General features: G+C 41.8%; 1 protein-coding gene across 1 annotated transcript in view; it reads left to right on the top strand.

Annotated features, from left to right (window-relative positions):
- Window positions 1–10,106: 10,106 nt before the first annotated feature.
- kcmf1 (potassium channel modulatory factor 1) overlaps window positions 10,107–23,309 on the top strand; it is a 37,944-nt gene continuing 24,741 nt past the window's right edge. The window contains exon 1 of the mRNA XM_017724736.2: window positions 10,107–10,283. Within this exon, the coding sequence (XP_017580225.1) occupies window positions 10,268–10,283 (16 nt within the window). The 5' untranslated portion in view covers window positions 10,107–10,267. The remainder of the gene's footprint in view (window positions 10,284–23,309) is intronic.

The raw sequence follows: 23,309 nt of genomic DNA, 5'->3' as shown, positions 1-23,309 counted from the left end.
ACAAGAAGGGGCTCAAAGCTGATCCCTGATGTAACCCTACCTTCACCTTGAAACCATTTGTCACTCCAACTGCACACCTCACCACTGTCTCACTATCCTCATACATGTCCTGCACCACCCTAACATACTTTTCAGCTACACCTGACTTCCTCATACAGTACCACAGTTCCTCTCTTGGCACCCTATCATATGCCTTCTCTAGATCCACAAAGACACAATGTAGCTTCTTCTGACCTTCTCTGTACTTTTCCACCAACACTCTCAATGCAAAAATTGCATCTGTGGTACTCTTTCTGGGCATGAAACCAAACTGCTGCTCACTGGACCTCTTGCCTTAGCCTTGCTTCAACAACTCTTTCCCATACCTTCATGGTGTGGCTCATCAACTTTATACCTCTGTAGTTACTGCAGCTCTGCACATCACCCTTGTTCTTAAAAATGGGGATCAATACACTGCTTCTCCACTCATCAAGCATCCTCTCACTCTCCAGGATTTTGTTAAACAACCTGGTTAAAAAGTCCACTGCCTTCTCTCCTAAACATCCCCATACCTCCACAGGTATGTGTAACCCAGACTTAAATACTGCTCAGTGGATTAAATTTAAAATAACCTTGCATTTTGGAATTAATTATTAATATAAATATACCATGTACCTTAGCATGAGGGTCACTGTGAACTGGATAATAAGAAATGTTGAATTTCAGATAGTCCTATTTGATTTGAAATCTTGTCACTGTGGACGTGGACTTTGTACACAGTTAATAATTAATTATTTGCAGTGATAAAAATTATATAAGCATATTAATTTTACTTCTTTGAACTAAAGAGTACTAGCCAATCAGGTTCAAGCCCCTCCTACCACACTCACGACTTGAGGTTTGGTATAAACTTTCTCTTCCCTTTTTTCTCTTTGTGCTCGCTCAGCACAGACATGCAGCTAAGCTCTGTGTTCTGATTAAATTAGAACACTGTCAGATATTAAGTTTTATCTGAGTGAGATACCACATCCAAGAAGCCCTGGAACTCCATTTTGACACTGAACACGTTTACTGAGCTTTGGTCAGGTTTTATTGGACCCCTTTGGAGCCTTGAGACAGCTTTAGTGTCAGAGTGTGGAATCCCTTCCCTTTGGCATCATCAACTCGAACGGTCCTGATTCCTCCTGTCAGGTTTCTTGAACACGTGGAACCTTGAGTGATCTAGCAGCCCTGATAGCAGGACACCCCATCCACTGGTGCCCTCTTTGAATTCTGATTTCTCCGGTAAGGAGTGGCGAGCCAAATTCTGAACAGGAAATAAAGCAATTGCATGCAGAAGAGAACACCTTGGAACTGAACTGAAACACACACCCACTTACACATTTTTATTTTTTATTTTATTTCATTTGTAAATTAATTTGATTCATGTGTATTGTTTATTGAAGTGCTGGTAATCTCCAGGTTTCATAAGACCCCAATTAAACTCAGCCAATTGTGCTATTTTTTTATAAAACATGGTCTCAGTCACTGAATTTGTCCTTCAAAGCTCACCAGCTCCTTCACGAGCCTCGGTCTGGTCCAAACAGTATGCGGAACCTCACTAACAGTGTCAAACCCGTTACATATGTCATCTGGACCAACTGCCTTTCCATTCTTCATCCTTTATAAACTTGCCCTCACTTCCACCTTACTAATTCTCTGCACTTCCTGATCCACTATCTCTGCCCCCGTTGTCCTCCTCTCTCTCTCATTTTCCTCATTCATTGGTTCTTCAAAGTACTCCTTCCATCTACTCAACACTCTCTGTTCACTCACTAGTACATTTCCCTCTCTATCCTTTATCAGCCTAACCCGCTGTACATCCTTTCCAGCTCTATCTCTCTGTTTAGCCAAACGATACAAGTCCTTTACTCCTTCTTTACTGTCCAGCCTCTCATACAGCTCATCATAGGCCTGAGTCTTTGCATTTGCCACCATTCTTTTTGCTATGCGACTAGCCTCACAGTACTCCTGCCTACTTCCTTCATCTCTCTGGTTATCCCACTTTTTCTTAGCTGCCTTCTTCTTCTGAATACTCTCCTGGACTTCCTCATTCCACCACTAACTTTCCTTGTCTTCTTTCCTCTGACCAGATGAAACACCAAACACATTCTTGCCAGTTTCTCTCACCACCTTAGCTGTATTTTCCCAGTCCTCAGGTAGCTCCATTTCTCCCTGAACTGCCTGCAACCATCCTCCTCCTTCAGCTTCCACCATCTAATCTTTGGATGTCTTCACTCTCTTCCTCTTCTTTGTTTCTAATCTCATTCTACAGACAACCACCCTATGCTGCCTTGCTACACTTTCCCCTGGCACCACTTTACAATCTCCAATCTCCTTTAGGTGGCATCTCCTGCTAAGGATATCATCCACCTGTGTGCACCTCCCTCCACTCTTGTATGTCACCCTGTGTTCTTCACTCTTCTGAAAATACGTGTTCACCACAGACATTTCCATTCTCTTTGCAAAATCTACAACCATCTGACCTTCCGCATTTCTGTCTTTCACACCATACATACCCAGCACCTCTTCATCCCTTCTGTTCCCTTCACCAACATGTCCATTGAAGTCTGCACCAATCACCAATCTCTCCTCTCTAGAGACACCATCTACGACTTCATCCATCTTACTCCAAAATTCCTCTTTCTCCTCTAACTGACAACCAACCTGTGGTGCATATGAACTGACCACATTCAGAATCACACCATCAACCTCCAACTTCAGGCTCATGATGCTGTCTGACACTCTCTTTACATCCAGAACACTTTTCTCAAGCTGTTCCTTTAGGATTATCCCTACTCCATTTCTCTTCCTCTCTACATCATGACAGAACAGTTTGAATCCACCTCCAATGTTCCTGGCCTTGCTTCCTTTCCATTTGGTCTCCTGAACATACAGAATATCTACCTTCCTTCTCTCCATCATGTCTGCAAGTCATTGTCCCTATGTTCAGAGTCCCTACGCTAACCTCCACACTCCTGCCTTTCCTTCTCTTTCGCTTCCTTCTAAACCGCCTTCCTCCTCTCCTCTTTGATGGTCTTCGACCTACAGTAGTCCAATTTCCACCGGCACCCTGGTGGTCAACAGTACCGGAGGTGGTCGTTGTTAACCCGAGCCTCGAACGATCTGGTATGGCAATCATATTTGTGATCCGCATGATAGTTTTGGAACAAGTTTTATGCCGGATGCCCTTCCTGACGCAACCCTCACCATTTATCCGGGCTTGGGACTGGCACCAGAAGTACACAAAGCACACCCCTAATGGCTGGTTTGGAAAAACATTGTTATTAATTAAAGTTAAATCAAAATTTTAGTTTTATTTAAATCTGTTCTCTAATGTGAAAATGAGTAGCAAATTAAAAGGACTGAAAAGGCATTCTTGCAAAAGTTAAAGAAAAGTGAAGAATCAATCTTGCTAAAAGTCAAAGTCACTTTAGCCGGAGGTTTTGTTCGAAGGAAAGAAAAGGCTTTCTTCATTTATTAGTTCCCATATGACAAAATGGTGCCCGAAAGCCAAAATATACAGACAGTCCAGGGCCTGCTCTTCCAGTCCCAGTTTGCCTGCCTTAGTTATATGCTTATAGGCCTGTCTGCTCAATTTTAGTGCTTATACTCTATTTTTTTTTAATTCCCAAGCTAATGATTATTACAAACCTTTCATTAATTTAGGGTTCAAGGACATATTTCTTCAAAAACCACGACAAGGATCTGAGGAGGCAGACCAAACGTCCTGAGCCTATGCAGGAAGAAGAGACACTGACAGGCAGATCTCACAATAGTGTTGAAGTGGAGGGGACCAGGTAAGGTCATCAGTGATGTGTATGCTGAGGAACTTCACACTGCTGAATCTCTCCACTTCGGCTCAGTTGATGAACAGGGCAGAGTTACCACCCCTCTGCAGCTTCCTGTAGTCCACGATCATCTCCTTTGTTTTGCTGATGTTGAGACAGAGGCTGCTGTCATGGCACCACTCTGACAGAGCGCTGACCTCGTCTCGGTAGGCTGTTTCATCTCGATCAGTGATGAGGCCTAGGATGGTGGTGTCATCAGCAAACTTGATGATATTAGACATGTGTTTGGCTACACAGTCATGTGTATATAGGGAGTACAGGAGGGGGCTGAGCACACATCACTGGGGAGCCCCTGTGCTCAGAGTCAGTGTGGAAGAGAAGCTGTTCCCAACTTTCACCACCTGAGATCTGCTCGTCAGGAAGTCCAGTGTCCAGTATCCAGTTGAAGAGATGAGAGTTAAACCCAAGTCTGTGAGCTTAGCAGTTTGGCAGTGATGATTGTGTTGAAAGCTGAGCTGTAATCTATGAACAGCATCTTACATATGTGTTCTTTATGTCCAGGTGTGTGACAGTAGTGTGTATTGTTAGTGCAATGACATCGTCTGTTGATCTGTTGTAGCTCTCAAGATGCTTTATTAGTTGTTGAAAGGACAAAATGGCTCTTCTTAACATTTTGGTTGCCATCTTCTGAGCTATGCCTACTAGTAAGTGGTCACGGATGGGTTAATAGGTAAGTAGCGCGCTACTTTTTGTAGTTAGCTACAAATTTTAGTATCTAGTAGCTGTGGCCGGTAGTTTTATGAAATGTAGCTAGTAGCTGAAGTGCCTACAAATTTTTGTGTTGCAATAGCGAAAATTTTCAGTCAGTCACGAGACTCTTCCAGTCAATCACAAACCACCCAGCAGATCACAATCACGTGAGTACTAATCATCACCACCTATTTGCTTTGTTTGCCTGTCTGTTTGAACCTTGTGTTTGTGAAGTATTGCCCTTGCTTAGTCAGTGCATACCAAGCAGTTTGGTTTTCTGATTGCTGTTCCATGTTTGACCTCGCTTGTTTTATGATTCTCGCTCCTGTTTTGGCTTTGTTGTTTTCAAGTATGTGTTTTCTCTGGTTACAACCCTCGTTAGGATTTTCAACTAGACTTTCACCTATGCCTATGCATTTAGTCTTACTAGTCTGATTATTGACCTGGTCTGGTGTTAACCCTGTTTATCTCTTTAGAGTTCACTTTTATCCATGTGTGTCTGATCTACAAACCCAGCATTACACCAGCGTTTAAGACCATTTATTTTGAAAACTGTGTTTGAACTGTGTGTTATAACAATTTTACAGCAAAGGAGGATTATTATGTTATTTTACCTATAAATCTAGTTCTGCTGTGTAGCTGCAGCAACTCATCAACAGTGGAAAGATTATTCAGGCCTGATTCTCACCCTAAACAGAGTCAGATTCAAAGATGAGGATTTTGAGGCTAAAGTGTTGCTGAAGTTTAATAAAGACGCTGAATGTCATGTCTGGTTATACACTGATTAGCCATAACATTATGATCCTTGTTTCTACGTTCATTGTCCATTTTATCAGCTCCACTTACTATATAGGTGCACTTTGTACAACCCCAATTCCAATGAAGTTGGGATGTTGTGCGAAACATAAATAAAAACAGAATACGATGATTTGCAAATCCTTTTCAAGCTATATTCAACTGAATACACTACAAAGACAAGATATTTAATGTTCAAACGGATAAACCTTATTGTTTTTTGCAAATAGTCACTCATTTTGAATTTGATGCCTGCAACACGTTCCAAAGACGTTGGGACAGGGGCATGTTTACCACTGTGTTACATCACCTTTCCTTTTAACAACACTCAATAAGCGTTTGGGAACTGAGGACACTAATTGTTGAAGCTTGGTAGGTGGGATTCTTTCCCATTCTTGCTTTATGTACAACTTCGGTTGCTCAACAGTCCAGGGTCTCCGTTGTCGTATTTTGCGCTTCATAATGCACCCCACATTTTCAATGGGAGACAGGTCTGGACTGCAGGCAGGCCAGGCTATTACCCGCACTCTTTTACTACGAAGCCACGCTGTTGTAACACGTGCACAATGTGGCTTGGCATTGTCTTGCTGAAATAAGCAGGGACATCCCTGAAAAAGACGTTGCTTGGATGGCAGCATATGTTGCTCCAAAACCTGTATGTACCTTTTAGCATTAATGGTGCCTTCACAGATGTGCAAGTTACCCATGCCATGGGCACTAATACACCCCCATACCATATTCAAATTGAGTGAATATTTGCAAAAAACAATAAGGTTTATCTGTTTGAACATTAAATATCTTGTCTTTGTAGTGTATTCAATTGAATATAGGTTGAAAAGGATTTGCAAATCATCGTATTCTGTTTTTATTTAAGCTTTACATAACGTCCCAACTTCATTGGAACTGGGATTGTAGTTCTACAGTTACAGACTGTATTTCTCTGATACTCTTTTTCTTTGTTAGCCCCCTTTTACCCTATTATTCAGTGGTCAGGACTCCACCAGACCCTCACAAAGCAGGTACTACTTGGGTGTTGGATCATTCTCAACACTGCAGTAGCACTGACTTGGTGGTGGTGTGTTAGAATGTTGTGCTGATATGAGTGGATCAGACATAGCAGTGCTGCTGGAGTGTTTAAACACTACTCACTGTCCACTCTATTAGACGCACCTGCGTTGTCGGTTCACCATGTAGATGCAAAGCCAGAGATGTCAGCTCATTTCTTGCTGTACAGTATGAGCTAATCATCATCTAGTCTTTCATCAGTGGTCACAGGACGCTGCTCACAGGTTGCTGTTGGCTGGATATTTTTGGTTGGACTATTCTCAGTCCACCAGTGACACTGAAGTGTTTAAAAACTTCAGCAGCACTGCTGTGTCTGATCCACTCAGATCATAGCAACACACACTAACACACCACCACCACATCAGTGTTACTGCAGTGCTGAGAATGATCCACCACCCAAATAGTACCTGCTCTCCATGGTGGTCCTGACCACTGAAGAACAGAGTAAAAGGGGCCTAACAAAGTATGCAGAGAAACAGATGGACTACAGTCTGTAATTGTAGAACAGTTATATAATAAGTGGAGCTGATAAAATGGATGATGAACGTCAAAACAAAGAGGTGATCAGAATGTTATGCCTGATCAGTGTATCTTGCTGAAATGTTTAAATTGGAGCAGTTTTATTTCAACAGTTGACAATGCTTTGCACAAAATCATCTGGTTTATATTCGGTTATTTTAGTTGATTTTTGTTAGGAAAAACCTGGAATGATTGACTTAGCTTTTAGTCTTAATTTTTGTTGGACGCCTTTGGGTGTGTAAGTTTGATTATTGATTATACATTTTGGTAATCTTTTTGTACATTTGCAGCTTTTCAAGTGCATGTTTCTTTTGGACACAGGATTAAATGCAGTGTCTTGTTCACACTATCAGTTAGGCCTGTTTGGTGTCTCAGGCAGAGATTCACAAACAAACGTTCTGACAATCGTACTTTGAAAGTAGCTAAAAAGTAGCCACTGCTTTTCAAAATGTAGCTAAAAAGTAGCCACTACTCTTTTTCTAGAAAAGTAGCTAAATTGTAGATAGCTACAAATTTTGGGAAAGTAGGCACAAAGTAGCTAACTACAAATTTTTTAGTAGCTATCCCAACCCTGTAAGGGTTGATCAGTGCATGAGACCAGTGTGTTACCGTTTGCCCAAGCTGTCCACAGCTCAGTCAGGATTGAATAATCACCGCTAGCCCAGTTAATGACCATGTTCTAAGGTTTAAATTTGTATGGATTGCCTGAAGTCAATAATGAAATTTTAGTGAAAATTATTGCTATAGCTACACAAAAATGTGTAGATGCTACAGCTGTTCATTACATTTCATAAAACTGTAGCGGCCACAGCTATTAGCTACAAAAATGTGTTGTTAGCTACAAAAAGTAGCACACTACTCCCCCATCCCTGGTGCTAGGAGGGTGCTAGCACAGGCTTCCTCTGAGACCTGGTGAAACAAGCCATCGCATCTTTGTGAACTGCTGCTCATGGAACATCATTGGACAGCTGAACGTGATCAGAAGAAAGCGCCAAACAACTACCTGCGCTGACTAGTATTGTGCTATGTAGAGGCAGGGCCATCCTACCCACACAGAGAGCGAGGCCAATTGTGCTCTCTTGGTCTTACGGCGATGGATGGCTGTAGCATCACCAGGGATCAACCTCTCAACATCCTGATGAAAGGGCCAACGCTTAGACGGTTGCAAGAGTTAAGTTTTCCCATCTTTTGCTGATGACTGTAGTGGAGGAATAAACCAGATGGATCAGCCATGGATTTTAGTCATCTCATGGTGAACATGATTTATACACAAAAATAAGAGTTCAGAGCATCCTCCTGTGTTTTTCCATTGCAAACATATGAACATAACATTATTATTTGTGAGTTTTGTTTATGTAGTTTTTCTGTTAATGTTCCAGGACAAATTCACTTATTTAAATTTATTTAAATAAAATTGCAAAATGGGAAACATTAGTTTGGTTCCCATTGCCTGTTTCAGTCCACTGCTGCTTCCATAATCCCCCCCACATGCACATTGTCTAAGCCACTTATCTTTCTGGGTCACAGGGAGAGCTGAAGCCTATAGCAAGAGATAAAGAGAATGATTCTAGAATTCTAGAAATGATTCTAGAGGTGTTCAAAGAGATACTGACAAATGTGAGCACCCTCTATAAGCTCTTAGTGTGGCCTTTGGCACAGACAGGTCCAATACAGACTCATCAGTAACCTCTTATACAAAATTTCAAGACATCCAGTCCACTATCAATGAATAAATTAGCTCAAATTTAAAAAACAACTAATAACATAATTTCACTGGTACAGTACATGTTCAAATGCATTCTTACAAACCCAATGGAGTCAAAGTCTTTTGTCCTCTACATCAGCGCATTGTTGACATTACATTTTCAGGAGGACTGCAGGGATTAGGGCACTTTAGGGTAGTTGTCCCTGGAGGTTAGGGAACCAGCCTTGTGACTGGAAGGTCGCTGACTTGATCCCCTGGGCTGACAGCGAACTGAAGTGCCCTTGAGCAACGCACCTAACCCCCAATTGCTCCTTAGGTGCCGCAGTTAGAGCTACCCACCACTCTGGGCAAGTGTGCTCAATGCTCCCTAGTGTGTGTGCATTCACTAGTGTGTATGTTGGTGTTGCACTGCATGGATGGATTAAAATGTGGAAGTGAAATTTCCCCACTGTGGGACTAATAAGGTAATGCAACGTTTGGGTCATATAGGGCAAGAGTCCTTGAGGGCTATAGTTTAAATGCATGCATTTGGCATAGACTTATGTTTGCTATGTGCGTACTGTATCCAGTGCAAGCTATGTGTGTACTGTATCCAGTAAAATTATGTTCAATTGTACTAATTTTTTCAAACTGACCTATTTGCTTCTCTACAATGTCTTGATCCAGACAACAAGCATAATGTATTTTAGTGACAAATTAATAAAATAATAATAATAATAATAATAATACATTAACTCACACATGTATCTTCTTTTTTTGCCATGTTGGTCAGCCAGCTATAAACAAATCAATCCACTCTGCTTGGTCCTATCTTACACACAGGGCACACAACTCCAGTCCTGGAGCGGCAATGTCCAGGTTTCCCAATTCAAACACACCCACTAAACCTGCCACTTAAAAGACAAGCCTAATCAGGTGTTGGAGAGGTAAATCATCAAACTGTGCCAGACACTGGATCTCTAGGACCAAAGTTGTGCACTCCTGCTATGGAAGATGTCTTCAAATCTGGAACTTGAATCCAGTTTCTGACTCTGGAATTTAATATTCAATAATAAACTGAACTGTTAATACAACTGATTGACCACCTAGTTTTATTTCTAACAGTGATTACAAAATCCAAGACTAGAAACAGGATTTTCAGTCTGGATTTTTAGACCTCTGCCCTATAATCACAACCCTCACTTGTACATGCAAATGAGGACTGAGGACCTCAAGTGTGCCAAATGGGACAGGTCAATCTTTCACCATGGCAGTTGGTGAAAGCAGCTTTGTGTAGTCATGATAACAGCGGTCCGGTTAATTTTTATGATGATATTTGGTCAGTAAGCCTATCGAGCCAAGGTGATTTGTAACGAACGCGCCGTTTGAAAATTACCGCCGTTTTAAACATTAAAGAAGAAGAATTTCTTTTGTCCGCGCGCCCCCTGCTGGCGCCCCGTCAGTAACGGCTCACCGCTGGCTCATGACACACGGGGAGGGGAAAAGGAAGAAGTGTAAGCCCCGGATTCATCTTCAAGAGAAAATAGGAGAGACCGCGTCCCACTTTTATTTCGTTTTTAGCGGCACCTTTTCGTACAATACGTGTTAAAGAGCCCGAGGAGCGGGCTGTGTCATTGTCTGTAGGATGTCCCGACATGAAGGTAGGTGTGAAACAGTCGATTGTTGCGTCGTTGGGTGAGAACTGTAACCTAGCACACTTGCTTGTCTTCAGCCGTGGGTTGCCATGTTTTGTATTGAAGTGCATTGGGAATGGCTCATGATGGCTGCCGCCATGAATTTTGCAACCTTTTCGAAACTCCTCTTTGTCGATAACTTAGCAGCCGTTTTCGCGAACTCGTTCTTACAAATTCACAGACAGACCAGCAAAAAAGATGTCGCTGGTTAGTCCGTGTGTCCTTCATTTTGGCTTGCTGTTCTGTCTGGTGGCTAGGACTTTGGTTAGCGAGCTAAGGCTAACTGCTAGGTTAGCGCCCTGGCTTTGGCCTGTTGTAGAGGGCGAATGGAGAGCTGCCACGGCACAGGATTGGATTTTTAGCTATTCCGAGCTCCTGGGCCACTTGAGAGGTGACTGCACTGTCATCAGGGTGGCCAATAATAGGTCAAGGCCTTGTAGGCCTACTTTAGATTAGTCCTTTAAAATGTTTCACAGAGTAATACCACCAAAGCAGGATGATCCAGCAACTATTCGTATTTCGCCCAATTAAGCTAGCTAACTTGAACGAGAGGTTTGGTTAGTCAGATAAAGCTGGACTGGTCTTGCTGGTTATGTAGTTTATTTCATGCTAGTTAGCCAGCCGTCTTGAGTCATGCTGTGTGTGGAGCCTCTGTAGAAGCTTTGGAAGCCTGTAAGACTGAATGACTTGCACGTCTGCATTTAGCATTTGGCTACGACTTGCATGTCAGCAAGACATATGAAAATTCACGAGTAGCTCATTCACATTATATAGTTAAAAAACTTTTTAATATTTTTACTTAGTAAGCAATAAACCCATATATTAAAAGTAATATTGTTACTGAGTTCTGTGGCGATGATGGTATTCGCGTAGCTCTTGCTAAGTCAGCTGCTTTCTTGGCTAACCTGCCATTAATGGATTTTACCATTCAAACGAGCAGATTGACTTGAATTAGTGGCTTAGGCTGCCTGTAGTTTAGTCTAATCTGGAAAGTTATCTTAAAAGACCTGTGTCCAAATATGGTGATTTTTTAAAGACATGATTAGAAGTCTTAAGTTGATAGAAACGCCAGGCCAGTTAGCTTTAAGTCTGTTTTCCCAAACCTAACTAACTCCAGTTCTCGTGGGCAGTATTAGTCTATGTTGAACGTCTTGCACAGACTCGTCCAGCTTCTTCACAGAGATACGTTGTAAAATCTACTCTTTATGTTTGTCTTATGATAACGGCCATAAGTAATACCTTAACTGGCCCACCCATGTAGTTAACATTTCTGTTAAAATACAGCCTGCGTTATATTTTGAGGTCCTGCGCTGATACGTGTTTTTACTTTCTGGTTAGTTGTGATATAAATTTAGTGCACAGAAAAAGTGCAATTTTTGTAAATGTACTGTACAAATTTCTATGTTTATCCTCAGTAGTGGTGAAGAAAGCTGTGTTTCTTGCTTTCTAAGGGACTTATGAGGGAATTTGTTGAAAGTGAAAGTCTTGAGTCTGATTACTTGGTGTAGATGGAAGTGAATGGCTTTTAGTATGAGTATTCAAAGTAGTTAGTTACTAGTACACACAGGCCAGTACAAGCATGGGAACGATTGGGTCCTAAAGTAATGTTTTGTCTGTGTATATGTTTTGTCTTGACAAAATTATCATTTATCTTTGCCTGTACTTTCAAAGATAGTCTGAGAAAAAGAAAATTATGGCAGTATTTATGTGCCTCTCCCAGGTCCCAGTGTGCTTAACAGGCTATAAGATCACCTGCAGCTGTGACCTGTAATTTTTGGATTTCACATTCCTTAAGTTGACTATTAAATAAGTTTAGCATTAAAATAACCTCACTGTTTTTTTTTGAGATTTTTCTGCTGTAGTTTCCGTTCATTAGTAATGAAGATTAACCTAATTCATCAAAATTGAGAAGCTGGATACAGTCGATTTTCACCATCCTAGTGGTTGCGACCTGTGAACATCAACTTTATGCAACTAAAGCTTCTGTTTGGTTTGTTACATCCTCTCCTGTAGGGATGCATTGATAAGTAGCCTACTTAGAATTAAATGATTTTTAGTGCAAATGAATGCAGTGTGCCGTAACAGTTAAATAATTAAAATGGAGCCGGTTTAAAAATGATGCGCGTTAGCTAGCTATGTTGCATTAATTGCTTTGGATAGAGTAGTATTGCAGTGGAGCACAGTGGGGTATGTTGCACATCAGAAAAGTACTTCTGCACAACTGGAAGTATAGCAGGGCTGGGATGGTATGTATTTTTTTTCTTACTGCAGTGAAAAAGCAGCTTATCCTTGTGGTTCAGTGATACTGCCAGTGATGGGACCCCCTCAAAGTAAAAAATTTACAGGCAAGGCGAAATTACACCGGTTATGTGGGGTTTGGAAATGTGAATGGGTAATGTAACGTTAGCCTGGTGAGTAGGCTGTAGACCCAAACGGTGCAGTCGCCACAGTACAGACCAAGTGGTGCCGACATGAGTTTCGATGATAGAAGCTAATTTTTGATGGAACAAATGTCAAGTGAGTGACTCAAATCCAAATTCAGACTTGTTCTGTGGCTCTTGCTTTTTGAGACTCACTATTGTTGCTGTTGGCTTGAGGTTGTACCTTGCTCTAAGGCAAGTTGTGTTGCTGCCAGGTCCAGCAAATGCAGCAGGATGGGCAATTCCAAGATGTGATCTTAGATTAGGTGTATTTCCTCACAAGTTGGCTACTTTTTTTCTACAAATGCGGCATATTGCCTCATCCAAATTCACCAGCTGCCCCTTTTTCCTCTGGCTAAACTAAAACCAGGCAGTAATGCACATGGTAGACTTTTTTCTTTTTCTTTTTCAAGTACAGTTACAGAAATCAGCATATTAATATTTATACTTATCCAGACCGAAAGGCAGAATGTTTAAAGTGACCAGTGGCTTTGTGTCCAACTGCCGTGGTGTCAGTAACACTTTGCTGTGGGAGCAGACCCTTGATCCCTGCCAGCTTGAATCGTTTATTCTTTGGTGCAGCAGTGTGACAAGCTTGTCACGTGGTATCAGTGATACCCGATGCCAGTACTGGTATCAATGCATACCATACCATACATCCAGCATCCAGGCTGGCTAGTTAAAAAAAATAAATAATGGCAGTTCTTGTCTCTTTCAGACCATTAGCTATGCTATGCTCAAATACTGTCTTCATTAACTTTTTCATTATTTTCTAGTGGTAAACATTGTCAAATCAGAAAGATTATAACCGTCAGTGAAGACTCTCATGTGTTTGTCATTGTGATAAAATGCAGAAAAATTAACAAACTAATTTACCATTGTAAATTTGTCAGCAAGGTTTATTTTAGGCTGCTTAATAATTTGTGAAAGGTAACGTTCACATTAGCCTGTTGTGGCAGAACTGAGTGTAGACTTTAGGCACACTGATGGTCATGTATGACCAGAATTTTACCCATTTGTCTGGCAGTCTCAGTCCTTCCCAGTCACAGTGAAACCCTCATGAAGATGATGTGGTGGCTTTATAATGCCCCATGAACTCCCTTATCACTTAAAATGTGTGATATTCATTGCTGATACATTGAGAAGATAAATTTATCAATAGTTTTTTTTAAGTGAGTGATTGATTTTAAATGAGTAATTAACAGCATTCAAATGGATTTAAGTCTTTTACAAAGTTAATTTGCTTCAAAAAACGTTTACTATCCTAACTATAAAGCTTTAAGCACAAGCCCAGCCCAGTATTCTTCCTCCCAACTCAATGTTAAATAAGCAGGAAGTATGTGATTATGGTGTGATTCTGTCCAATGTATATTTGGGCACTAGTGCATAAAATAACCTGAATTTTACATTTTTTTTTTTGGTGTACTGCCCCTAACCACTCTTTAGGAATTACATTTTATTTCGCACAATCTTAAACATCACAAGTAACACATTCACTTTAGCAAATTATACGCTATCTTATTACATATTCATAAACAATCTCTGCAGACCTCTCTTTGTGTAACTTTATAGCTACTAGGAGGTGCCACTCATTTACAAATGCTTAGTTTTTGGACACAAGGGAGAGAATGGTCACTCTTTACGTCTTCTTCCCAATAATTAGATCAAATTGCTCAAATTTATTTCAGGGCTTGAAATGACACCCAGTACAATTATTTGTAGGAAGAGTTTGTTATTGCTGGCTCATGTGAAAACTACAGGTCTGGATTTACCTGCCATCAAGCTGAAAGGCACAGCTATCCCGACACTTACTGGAGGTGAATGATAATTACTTATTTTAAAATATTTTTTCATTTGTACATTTATTCAGCAATGTAGCCAGGAATGAGTGTCAGTGTGTAGGCTAAAGTTTGCTAATTGTGCTATCTAACAGTAATATTAGCTGCCTGCCATCAAATATTTTGCATTCAAGGTGCAAGCCAGCTACAAATTTGTATGATGTTATGACATGATGCACTGAAATTTTTTTAAAATTGCCAGTCACTGACTAATCTAAGGTTTTGCATTTCAACTGTGTTAACATAAAGCTGCTTAAATCAACTATTAATCAGCTGTTCAAATTTTCCTCTTCCACCTTAAATGGTGCAGCATTTATGGTTTGCCTTTCCCTGTCCATCCAGGCAGTAATGTTTACTGCAAATGCTGTTAGTCAATCTGATGTCCAGACCCACATAGCAGAATAGTTATAGGTGACAGATAAAAATTAAAATGCAAAACATTCCTTCTAATGTTGTTTTTGAGGAAAAAATTTAAATTTTTTTGAAATATTGAAATATATTTGTTTTTCACAAATTTAAAAAACTGTGTAGGGCCTTTACAAAGTGTTTCTCAAATAACTCTTCATACATTGAACATTAACAAACCCACTATTAATATTAACCTATTTATATGAGCTTGTTGTTTTATGTCTGTATTAGAAAGCCATAGTCTAATGTTTGATAGAGCTAGACAAAATTGCTGTCATTGTATGCTTATCTCAAGCTAGACTTCTGAGCTTGCCGTATGTGTCCATTGTCTGATTTACAGTATTACTGGGCACACTACTGGACACAGTTTGCATTATAGTCATGCTAAAAATAGCCATCCAGTTGCATGTGAGCTTTGGTTTGTTACATCGGAGTTGGTAGAATATATACACAAGTTATACATAGTATAAATAGTGCATGCTAGTGAAAAGGAGGTGAAAAGGTACAGCTGGTGGACACATTAGACACAGGTTTCTGTCATCTTTCACTTTTTCATACCCTATTCAGTTTTTACTAGGGTTGTAATGATGCACTGTATTCACGATTCAATTCATGATACCAAGTTCATGATTCATTTTTATTTTTTTTTTTTTATTTAGGGTCCAAGCACACAGTGCATAGGACCCTATTGTTTTTGCTCAGATTTTTCTTCCTCTTCTTTTTCTCCTGAAAAAAACATGTTGTGGAGAAGAGTAAGGCATCCAGACAACAAACGTGGTGGGTAGGTGTAGTTTGTGTGCATCTAGTCAGGCAGCAAAAATGACCCAGATTGGCCAAAGGCGGGTGCTATAGAGCACCAAAACATATTTTGCTTCATAACTCCTAAACCGAGATGTGTACAGACAAAATTCTTCTTGTGCCTCATTTCTTGGGTCAAGCCAAACAACTTTGCCACTGGTACCATTTAGCTGCGCCCACTTAGATTTTTTGCTAATTTGCATACTATGCTAAACCTACTTTTGTGAACTAGTCCTACAATTTTCACTCAATCTTCAATTTTCTGGTATCAGAAAACAGTCTGTTTATCAGTAATTATCAAAAAAATCTTGATATTTGCAAACATTATGGCTACCATATGCTAATTCTGACAACTCAAAATTCACTTAAGTCTCTCTTAAGAATTCTCTATATAAGATTTCTTCAGCCAAAACATTGAAACTTCACATGCTTATTCAAGACAAGATTCGTTGGTTGCCTTTCAATTTTGGTGGGCATATGTCATTAGGGGGCAGGGTAATTGATAATTAACTTTCACAGCATCTGTGCATCCAATCAAACTGAAACTTGGCAGGCATCATCTACTACACATACTGTAAGTGAATCTTGAAGGCCTATTCGATTGCATTGAAATTGATGGCCACTAGCCAATCAGCATTCAGCAGGCCTTTGACAGGCTTAACATTGACCAGTCGTCATGAAACTTGAATGGTGTCTCTATGTAGGCACTTTCTAACAACCACTGGCAAGTGAAATCACTTATCATGAATCATGAAAATCACTTATTACATGTTAAGACATAATTACAAAATTGTCCAAAAGTCTGAGTTAAATGTAGAACAGTGTGCCAAACAAATTTGCAATTACAATTACATTTAAAAAATGCATAGTTTTTTAGTAATTGTTAACTGTTTGAAAACCTTGCAGAAATATTCTGCAGTGTGTCAAGGTAAATAATTAATTATCAATAAAATTTGGACTTTTTCCACCCAAACTGGTCTTGCTCTATCAATTCATCACTGCGGCCATGGCATTGCTAGCTTGATTTAATACAATAGTCGAGTCTTTTTTCCGATCCTCTCAAAACTTCATGGCTTTATGTAAATTGCGAAACAGATAGGGTCTGCAAAGGTTGGTCCAAATAGACCTTTAGGGAGAGCGTTGGCACTCATCTATCACACAATTTTTGTTTTTTTCTTCATTGTGCATCCTTTTTCGTTATGAACACGGGTGAAATATTCAGCAAAGCGCAAACACAGGGTAACGGACACGTTAGACTGAACATTCTACTAAAGCCCTGTTTCAAATTGCGCACTAAGCCTCCTCACAGTCCACACTTTGGTAATGTCAGTAATGTGTCGATTGATAGGGCAAGAAACTGAGTGCTGCACCAGGCTATTAGTCTTATTTTGTGTGTTTAAATAAGCTTGTCTACTGTGACTAAATGTACATTTCAAAAATAATGCAACATGACAAGTTCAGTAAACTTATGAACATCCTTGTGTTCGAACTTGGTGTTCGTTATGGACAGTCCATGCCTGGCACAGAAGTCCAATAACAATTCACCATTCAGGTTTAGATCGGGCAGGCCGTTCTTCCCAATCACGCCTCTCCAGGTCTCCCAGTCATTGGCAACGTGAGTATTGAACTCTCCCAGTAAGACTATGGACTCTGTAGGTGGGACCCTTTCCAGAACCCAAGTTCTGGCTCCTTCCCCCCCAGTAGGTTACATTCCATGTACCAAGAGCTAGTTTCTGCTGCAGGAGCCTAGGCCACCAAGGGCTTCTCCGCAATCTCCCATTGCCAATACGGCACTGCACCGCTCCCCCATGCTGGACCTTGCGGGTGGTGGGCCCACATGGCAGGGTACATGATAATTTTGTGCACCATATGCATGGAGTAGTTTGGATCGCGTTAGTCTGGGTCTTCACTCCAGACCTGTTCGCCTTGGGAGACCATAGCAGGAGCATATTGCTCCTGACGACTTGGCTCTGAAGATCCCTAGACCACACAAGCCCTTCCACCACGACAAGGCCCCGATCCAGGAAGGGTACCAGAGCTCCTTGGGTCAAAGGTCAATGATCGACTTTGTCGTCGTCTCATCTGACTTGGGACCATATGTTATGGACACTAGAGTGAAGAGAGGTGCTGAGCTGTCAAAAAATCACCATCTGGTGGTGAGTTGGATCAGATGGCGGGGAAGACTGATGGTCAGATCCGGTAGGCCCAAATGTATAGTGAGGGAGTGCTGGGAATAACAGGGTGGCCCCTGTTGGGGTGGTAACCCAGGAACCTCCTGGTGCACACCGGTGGTGAGGGAGGCCGTGAAGCTGAAGAAAGAGGCCTTTAGGGACTGGTTGGCCCGAAGGACTCCCGATTCAGCAGATGGATACCGACTGGCTAAAAAGGTGGCAGCTGCAACGGTGGCAGAAGCAAAATCAAGGGCATGGGAGGAGTTTGGTGAGGCCATGGAAAAAGACTTTCGTTCGGCCTCAAAGAGGTTCTGGACAACTGTCTGACGACTCAGGAGTGGTCAGGGTGGCTGCGCCCAAGCTGTATTCGGCAAGGGTGGAGAAATTGACTTCAAATGAGGATATTGTCGGTCGGTGGAAGGAGCACTTTGAGGATATTCTTAATCCGGGAGATGTGCCTCCCTCACAGGAGTCATGGCCAGAGGCTCCTGGGGTGTCAAGTTCCATTTCCCTGGTGGAGGTCACAGAGGTAGTTGGTAAACTCCTCAGTGGCAAGGCACCGGGGGTGGATGAGTTTCGTCCAGAGATGCTCAAGGCTCTGGATATTGTGGGGATGTCGTGGCTAACACGCCTCTGCAATATTGCATGGACCTCAGGAACAGTACCCTTGGACTGGTAGACTGGGGTGGTCTTCCCTATTTTTAAAAAGGGGGACCGGAGGGTGTGTGCCAGCTATCACACAAGTATCACACTGCTCAGCCTCCCTGGGAAAGTCTATGCAAAGGTGCTGGAAAGGAGACTCCGACCGATACTTGAACCTCAGATTGAGGAGGAACAATGTGGATTCCGTCCCGGCCGTGGAACAATGGACCAGCTTTTCACTCTCTCGCAGATTGTTGAGGAGGCATGGGAGTTTGCCAACCCAGTCTACATGTATTTTGTGGACTTGGAGAAGGCTTATGACCATGTTCCTCGAGATATCTTGTGGGAGGTTCTCCAGGAGTATGGGGTGCCGGGGTTACTACTCTGGGCCATCCAGTCTCTACTCCCGGAGTGAGAACTGTGACCGTGTACTCGGCATTAAGTCAGACTCTTTCAGTGTTAGCGTTGGACTCCGCCAGGGTTGTGCCCTGTCTCCACTCTTGTTCGTGATATTCGTGGACAAAGTGTCAGGGTGTAGCCAGGGTCAGGAGGGCATTGTGTCTGTGGATGCCTAAAGCGCTCGCTGGAGCGGTTTGCAGCTCAGTGTGAAGCGGTTGGTTGGACCTGCCCCAGGTGGAGGAGTTTAAGCATCTTGGGGTCTTGTTCACGAGTGACGGGAAGAGGGATCGTGAGATCGGCCGCAGGCTGGGACAAGCGGCAGCAGTAATGCGGTCACTGTACCGGACTGTAGTGGTGAAGAGGGAGTTGAGCCAAAGGTGAAGCTCTCTGTTTATCGGTCAATCTACATCCCAACCCTCACCTATGGTCATGGGCTGTGGGTAATGACTGAAAGAACGAGATTGCAAATACAAGCGGCGGAAATGAGCTTTCTTCGTCGGGTGGTGGGCTACATGCTATGTGATAGAGTGAGGAGCTCGGTCATCTGGGAGGAGCTTAAGAGTAGAGCCGCTACTCCTCCGCATTGAGAGGAGCCAGCTGAGGTGGTTCGGGCATCTGATCCAGATGCCACCTGGACGCCTCCCGGTGGGGGTGTTCCAGGCATGGTCAACCGGGGTTGTCCTAGGACCCGCTGGAGGGATTATATCTACAAGTTGGCCTGGGAGCGGCTTGGGGTCCTCGGGACTGAGCTGAAGGAAGTTGCAGGGGACAGGGTCATCTGGGATTCTTTGCTTTCCCAACTGCTACCGCGACCCTATCTGGACTAGCGGTCAATGATGATGAAGATGATGAAGTTCAGTAAACACAATTTTACTCTCATCTGAATATCTATCTCTCTGCCATGTTAGCCAGATAGTTGTAAACAAAATCACCCAGTCTGATTTTCATCTTCAGTTGTTTCCTGTGTGTGTGTGTGTGTGTGTGTGTGTGTGTGTGTGTGTGTGTGTGTGTGTGTGTGTGTGTCTGCATTGTTGGACGTAGGTTATGGGATAATTCTGTTCAAAGTAATTTTCATTTGGAAGTGATTCTTGATTGACTAGGAGAGCTCATGGCTACACAAACGACAGTGTTAGTGATATGTTGACCGGTGTGCTTATGAATTGTGCTACTTTGTTGAATCGTCCTTCCAAATATGAAGCTTATGGCGGCTTCTTATTCTAATTTTCCTCGTCCACTTTAAATGGTGCAGCAGTTGCACTGGCGCCTGAACTGCTGCTGGATGGAGGCTTACAGGAACGTCAGAGGAGCTGGATGGCCAATAATGGATATTCTTATTAAGGAGGTGCAGGGCCACTGTGGTTTAAAGCAGTTTTTCCACAACCCTGCTCCTGGAGGAACTTAACATGATTGTGGAAAACCGGGCCACCCAGCTTGTTAACAGCCCCTCCCTATTTATAGCAAGTGAGTTAAAACAGTGAAAGCACTAAAATGTGCTGGGCAGAGTTTCTCTGACGCTTCTGCATTCCTTTGGTCACAGTGCCACTAACGTTGGGGCTTCTGCAGCCACAAACCCGACTAGTTGGTCAAATAAAGACTTCAACGCTAAACGGCTTGATAACAACCGCTTAAAACAAGGGAAAGCTCTAAAATGTGCAGGGCACTGTTATTCAAATACCACTTTCTCCAAAGCTCCTGCAAACCTCTGCCTTAAGCTTGTCACAGTGTCATGAAAAAAAAAAAAAAATGGATAGAATCCTCAGCCTGATTAGAGAGTGTTAAGATGCCACTAGGTGGTTGATATTGTTAGCTGTGTGTTTGTATTAAACAAGCATCTAGCTCTGCACCCTAGCTGCCAGAGTTTAGACATGTCACTTCCTCTAAGAACACACTCCACAGTATATAAAAAAAAAAAGTCCCTCCTGACGTCCTGCCCAGCATTTGATTGGAGTGCCTTGTTGACAGTGAAAATGCAATTGCTTGCAGGGTTGCAAATGCATTTTTATGTTGGCAGAGCTGAAGCATGACTGAGAAAAGCAACTGCAAATGAAGGACTGGTAGTTGTTTTTTAATCTGTCAGGATCAGACAAGACCATTAATTTTACATGAAACTGAAATGTAAGAAACACGTGTGTGTGTGTGTGTGTGTGTGTGTGTGTGTGTATATATACATATATATATATATATATATATATATATATATATATATATATATATATATATATATATATATATATATATATATATATGAGAGAGAGAGATAAAATGTGTGTGTGTGTGTGTGTGTCTGTACATATATATTTTATAATTTGTGTGTTACTGCTGCAAATAAGTATTTGAACACCTGTCAATCAGCAGAAATTCTGGTCCTCAAAGACCTGTTAGTCCGCCTCTAAAAAGTCCACCTCCACTCCACTTATTATTCTAAATGAGAAGCACCTGTTTGAGGTCGTTAGCTGCATAAAGACACCTGTCCAACCCACACAATCCGTAAGACTCCAACTACTAACATGGCTAAGACCAAAGAGCTGTCCAAAGACACCAGAGACAAAATTCTAGATCTCCACAAGGCTGGAAAGGGCTACAGGGCAATTGCCAAGCAGCTTGGTGAAAAAAGATCAACCGTTGGAACAATTATTAGAAAATGGAAGAAGCTAAACATGACTGTTGATCTCCCTCGGACTGGGGCTCCAGGCAAGATCTCACCTCATGGCGTATCAATGATCCTAAGAAAGGTGAAGAATCAGCCCAGAACTACACGGGAGGAGCTGGTCAATGACCTGAAGAGAGCTGGCACTCATACTTTAGTTATGCATGGCACGGAACGTTCCCCTGCTTAAATCAGCACACGTCCAGGCCCGTCTTAAGTTTGCCCATGACCATTTGGATGATCCAGAGGAGTCATGGGAGAAAGTTCTGTGGTCAGATGAGACCAAAATAGAACTTTTTGGTCTTAATTCCACTCGCCGTGTTTGGAGGACGAAGAATGATGGTACCATGAGTACCATCCCATAAACACCATCCCTACTGTGAAGCCAGGGGGCTGGAAACATCATGGGGGTGTTTTTCTGCACTGTATTAAGGAGAGGATGACTGGGGCCATGTATTGTGAGATGTATTGTGGGAAACAACCTCCTTCCCTCAGTTAGAGCATTGAAGATGGGTCGTGGCTGGGTCTTCCAGCATGACAACGACCCAAAGTACACAGCCAGGATAACCAAGGAGTGGCTCTGTAAGAAGCAAATCAAGATTCTGGAGTGGCCTAGCCAGCCTCCAGACCTAAACCCTATAGAAAATCTTTGGAGGGAGCTCAAACTCCGTGTTTCTCAGCAACAGCCCAGAAACCTGGCTGATCTGGAGAAGATCTGTGTGGAGGAATGGGCCAAAATCCCTGCTGCAGTGTGTGCAAACCTGGTGAAAAACTACAGGAGACGTTTGACCTCTGTAATTGCAAACAAAGGCTACTGTAGCAAATAACATTCATTTTCACAGGTGTTCAAATACTTATTTGCAGCAGTAACACACAAATTATTTAAAAAAAAAAAAATCATACATTGTGATTTCCGGGTTTTTTTTTTTTTTTGTTTTTTTTTTTATTTGTCTCTCACAGTGGACATGCACGTAAGATGAATATTTCAGACCCCTCCATGATTTCTAAGTGGGAGAACTTGTAAAGTCTCAGGGTGTTCAAATACTTATTTTCGTCACTGTGAATGTGTATAATATATGTGTGTGTGTGTGTGTATGTGTGTGTGTGTGTATGTATGTGTGTGTGTGTGTGTGTATGTATGTGTATATATATATATATATATATATATATATATATATATATATATATATATATATATATATATATATATATATATAAAAACTGAAGTTGGGACACTAAAGAAATTGTGAATAAAAACTGAATGCAATGATGTGGAGATGGCAAATGTCAATATTTTATTCAGAATAAAACACAAATCACAGATCAAAAGTTTAAACTGAGAGAATGTATTAATTTAAGGGAAAAATATGTTGTTTCAAAATTTCATGGTGTCAACAAATCCCCAAAAAGTTGGGACAAGGCCATTTTCTGTGTGGCATCCCCCCTTCATCTTACAACACTCAACAGACGTCTGGGGACAGAGGAGACCAGTTTCTCAAGTTTAGAAATAGGAATGCTCTCCCATTCAAGTCTAATACAGGCCTCTAACTGTTAAATTGTCTTGGGCCTTCTTTGTCGCACCTTCCTCTTTATGATGCGCCAAATGTTCTCTATAGGTGAAAGATCTGGACTGCAGGCTGGCCATTTCAGTACCCGGATCCTTCTCCTAC

Source organism: Pygocentrus nattereri, chromosome 23 (genome assembly GCF_015220715.1).
Source record: "Pygocentrus nattereri isolate fPygNat1 chromosome 23, fPygNat1.pri, whole genome shotgun sequence".
In the NCBI taxonomy this organism is placed as follows: Eukaryota; Metazoa; Chordata; class Actinopteri; order Characiformes; family Serrasalmidae; genus Pygocentrus; species Pygocentrus nattereri.
Note: the sequence above shows the minus strand (reverse complement) of the source record. Positions and strands in the feature narration are given on the sequence as shown.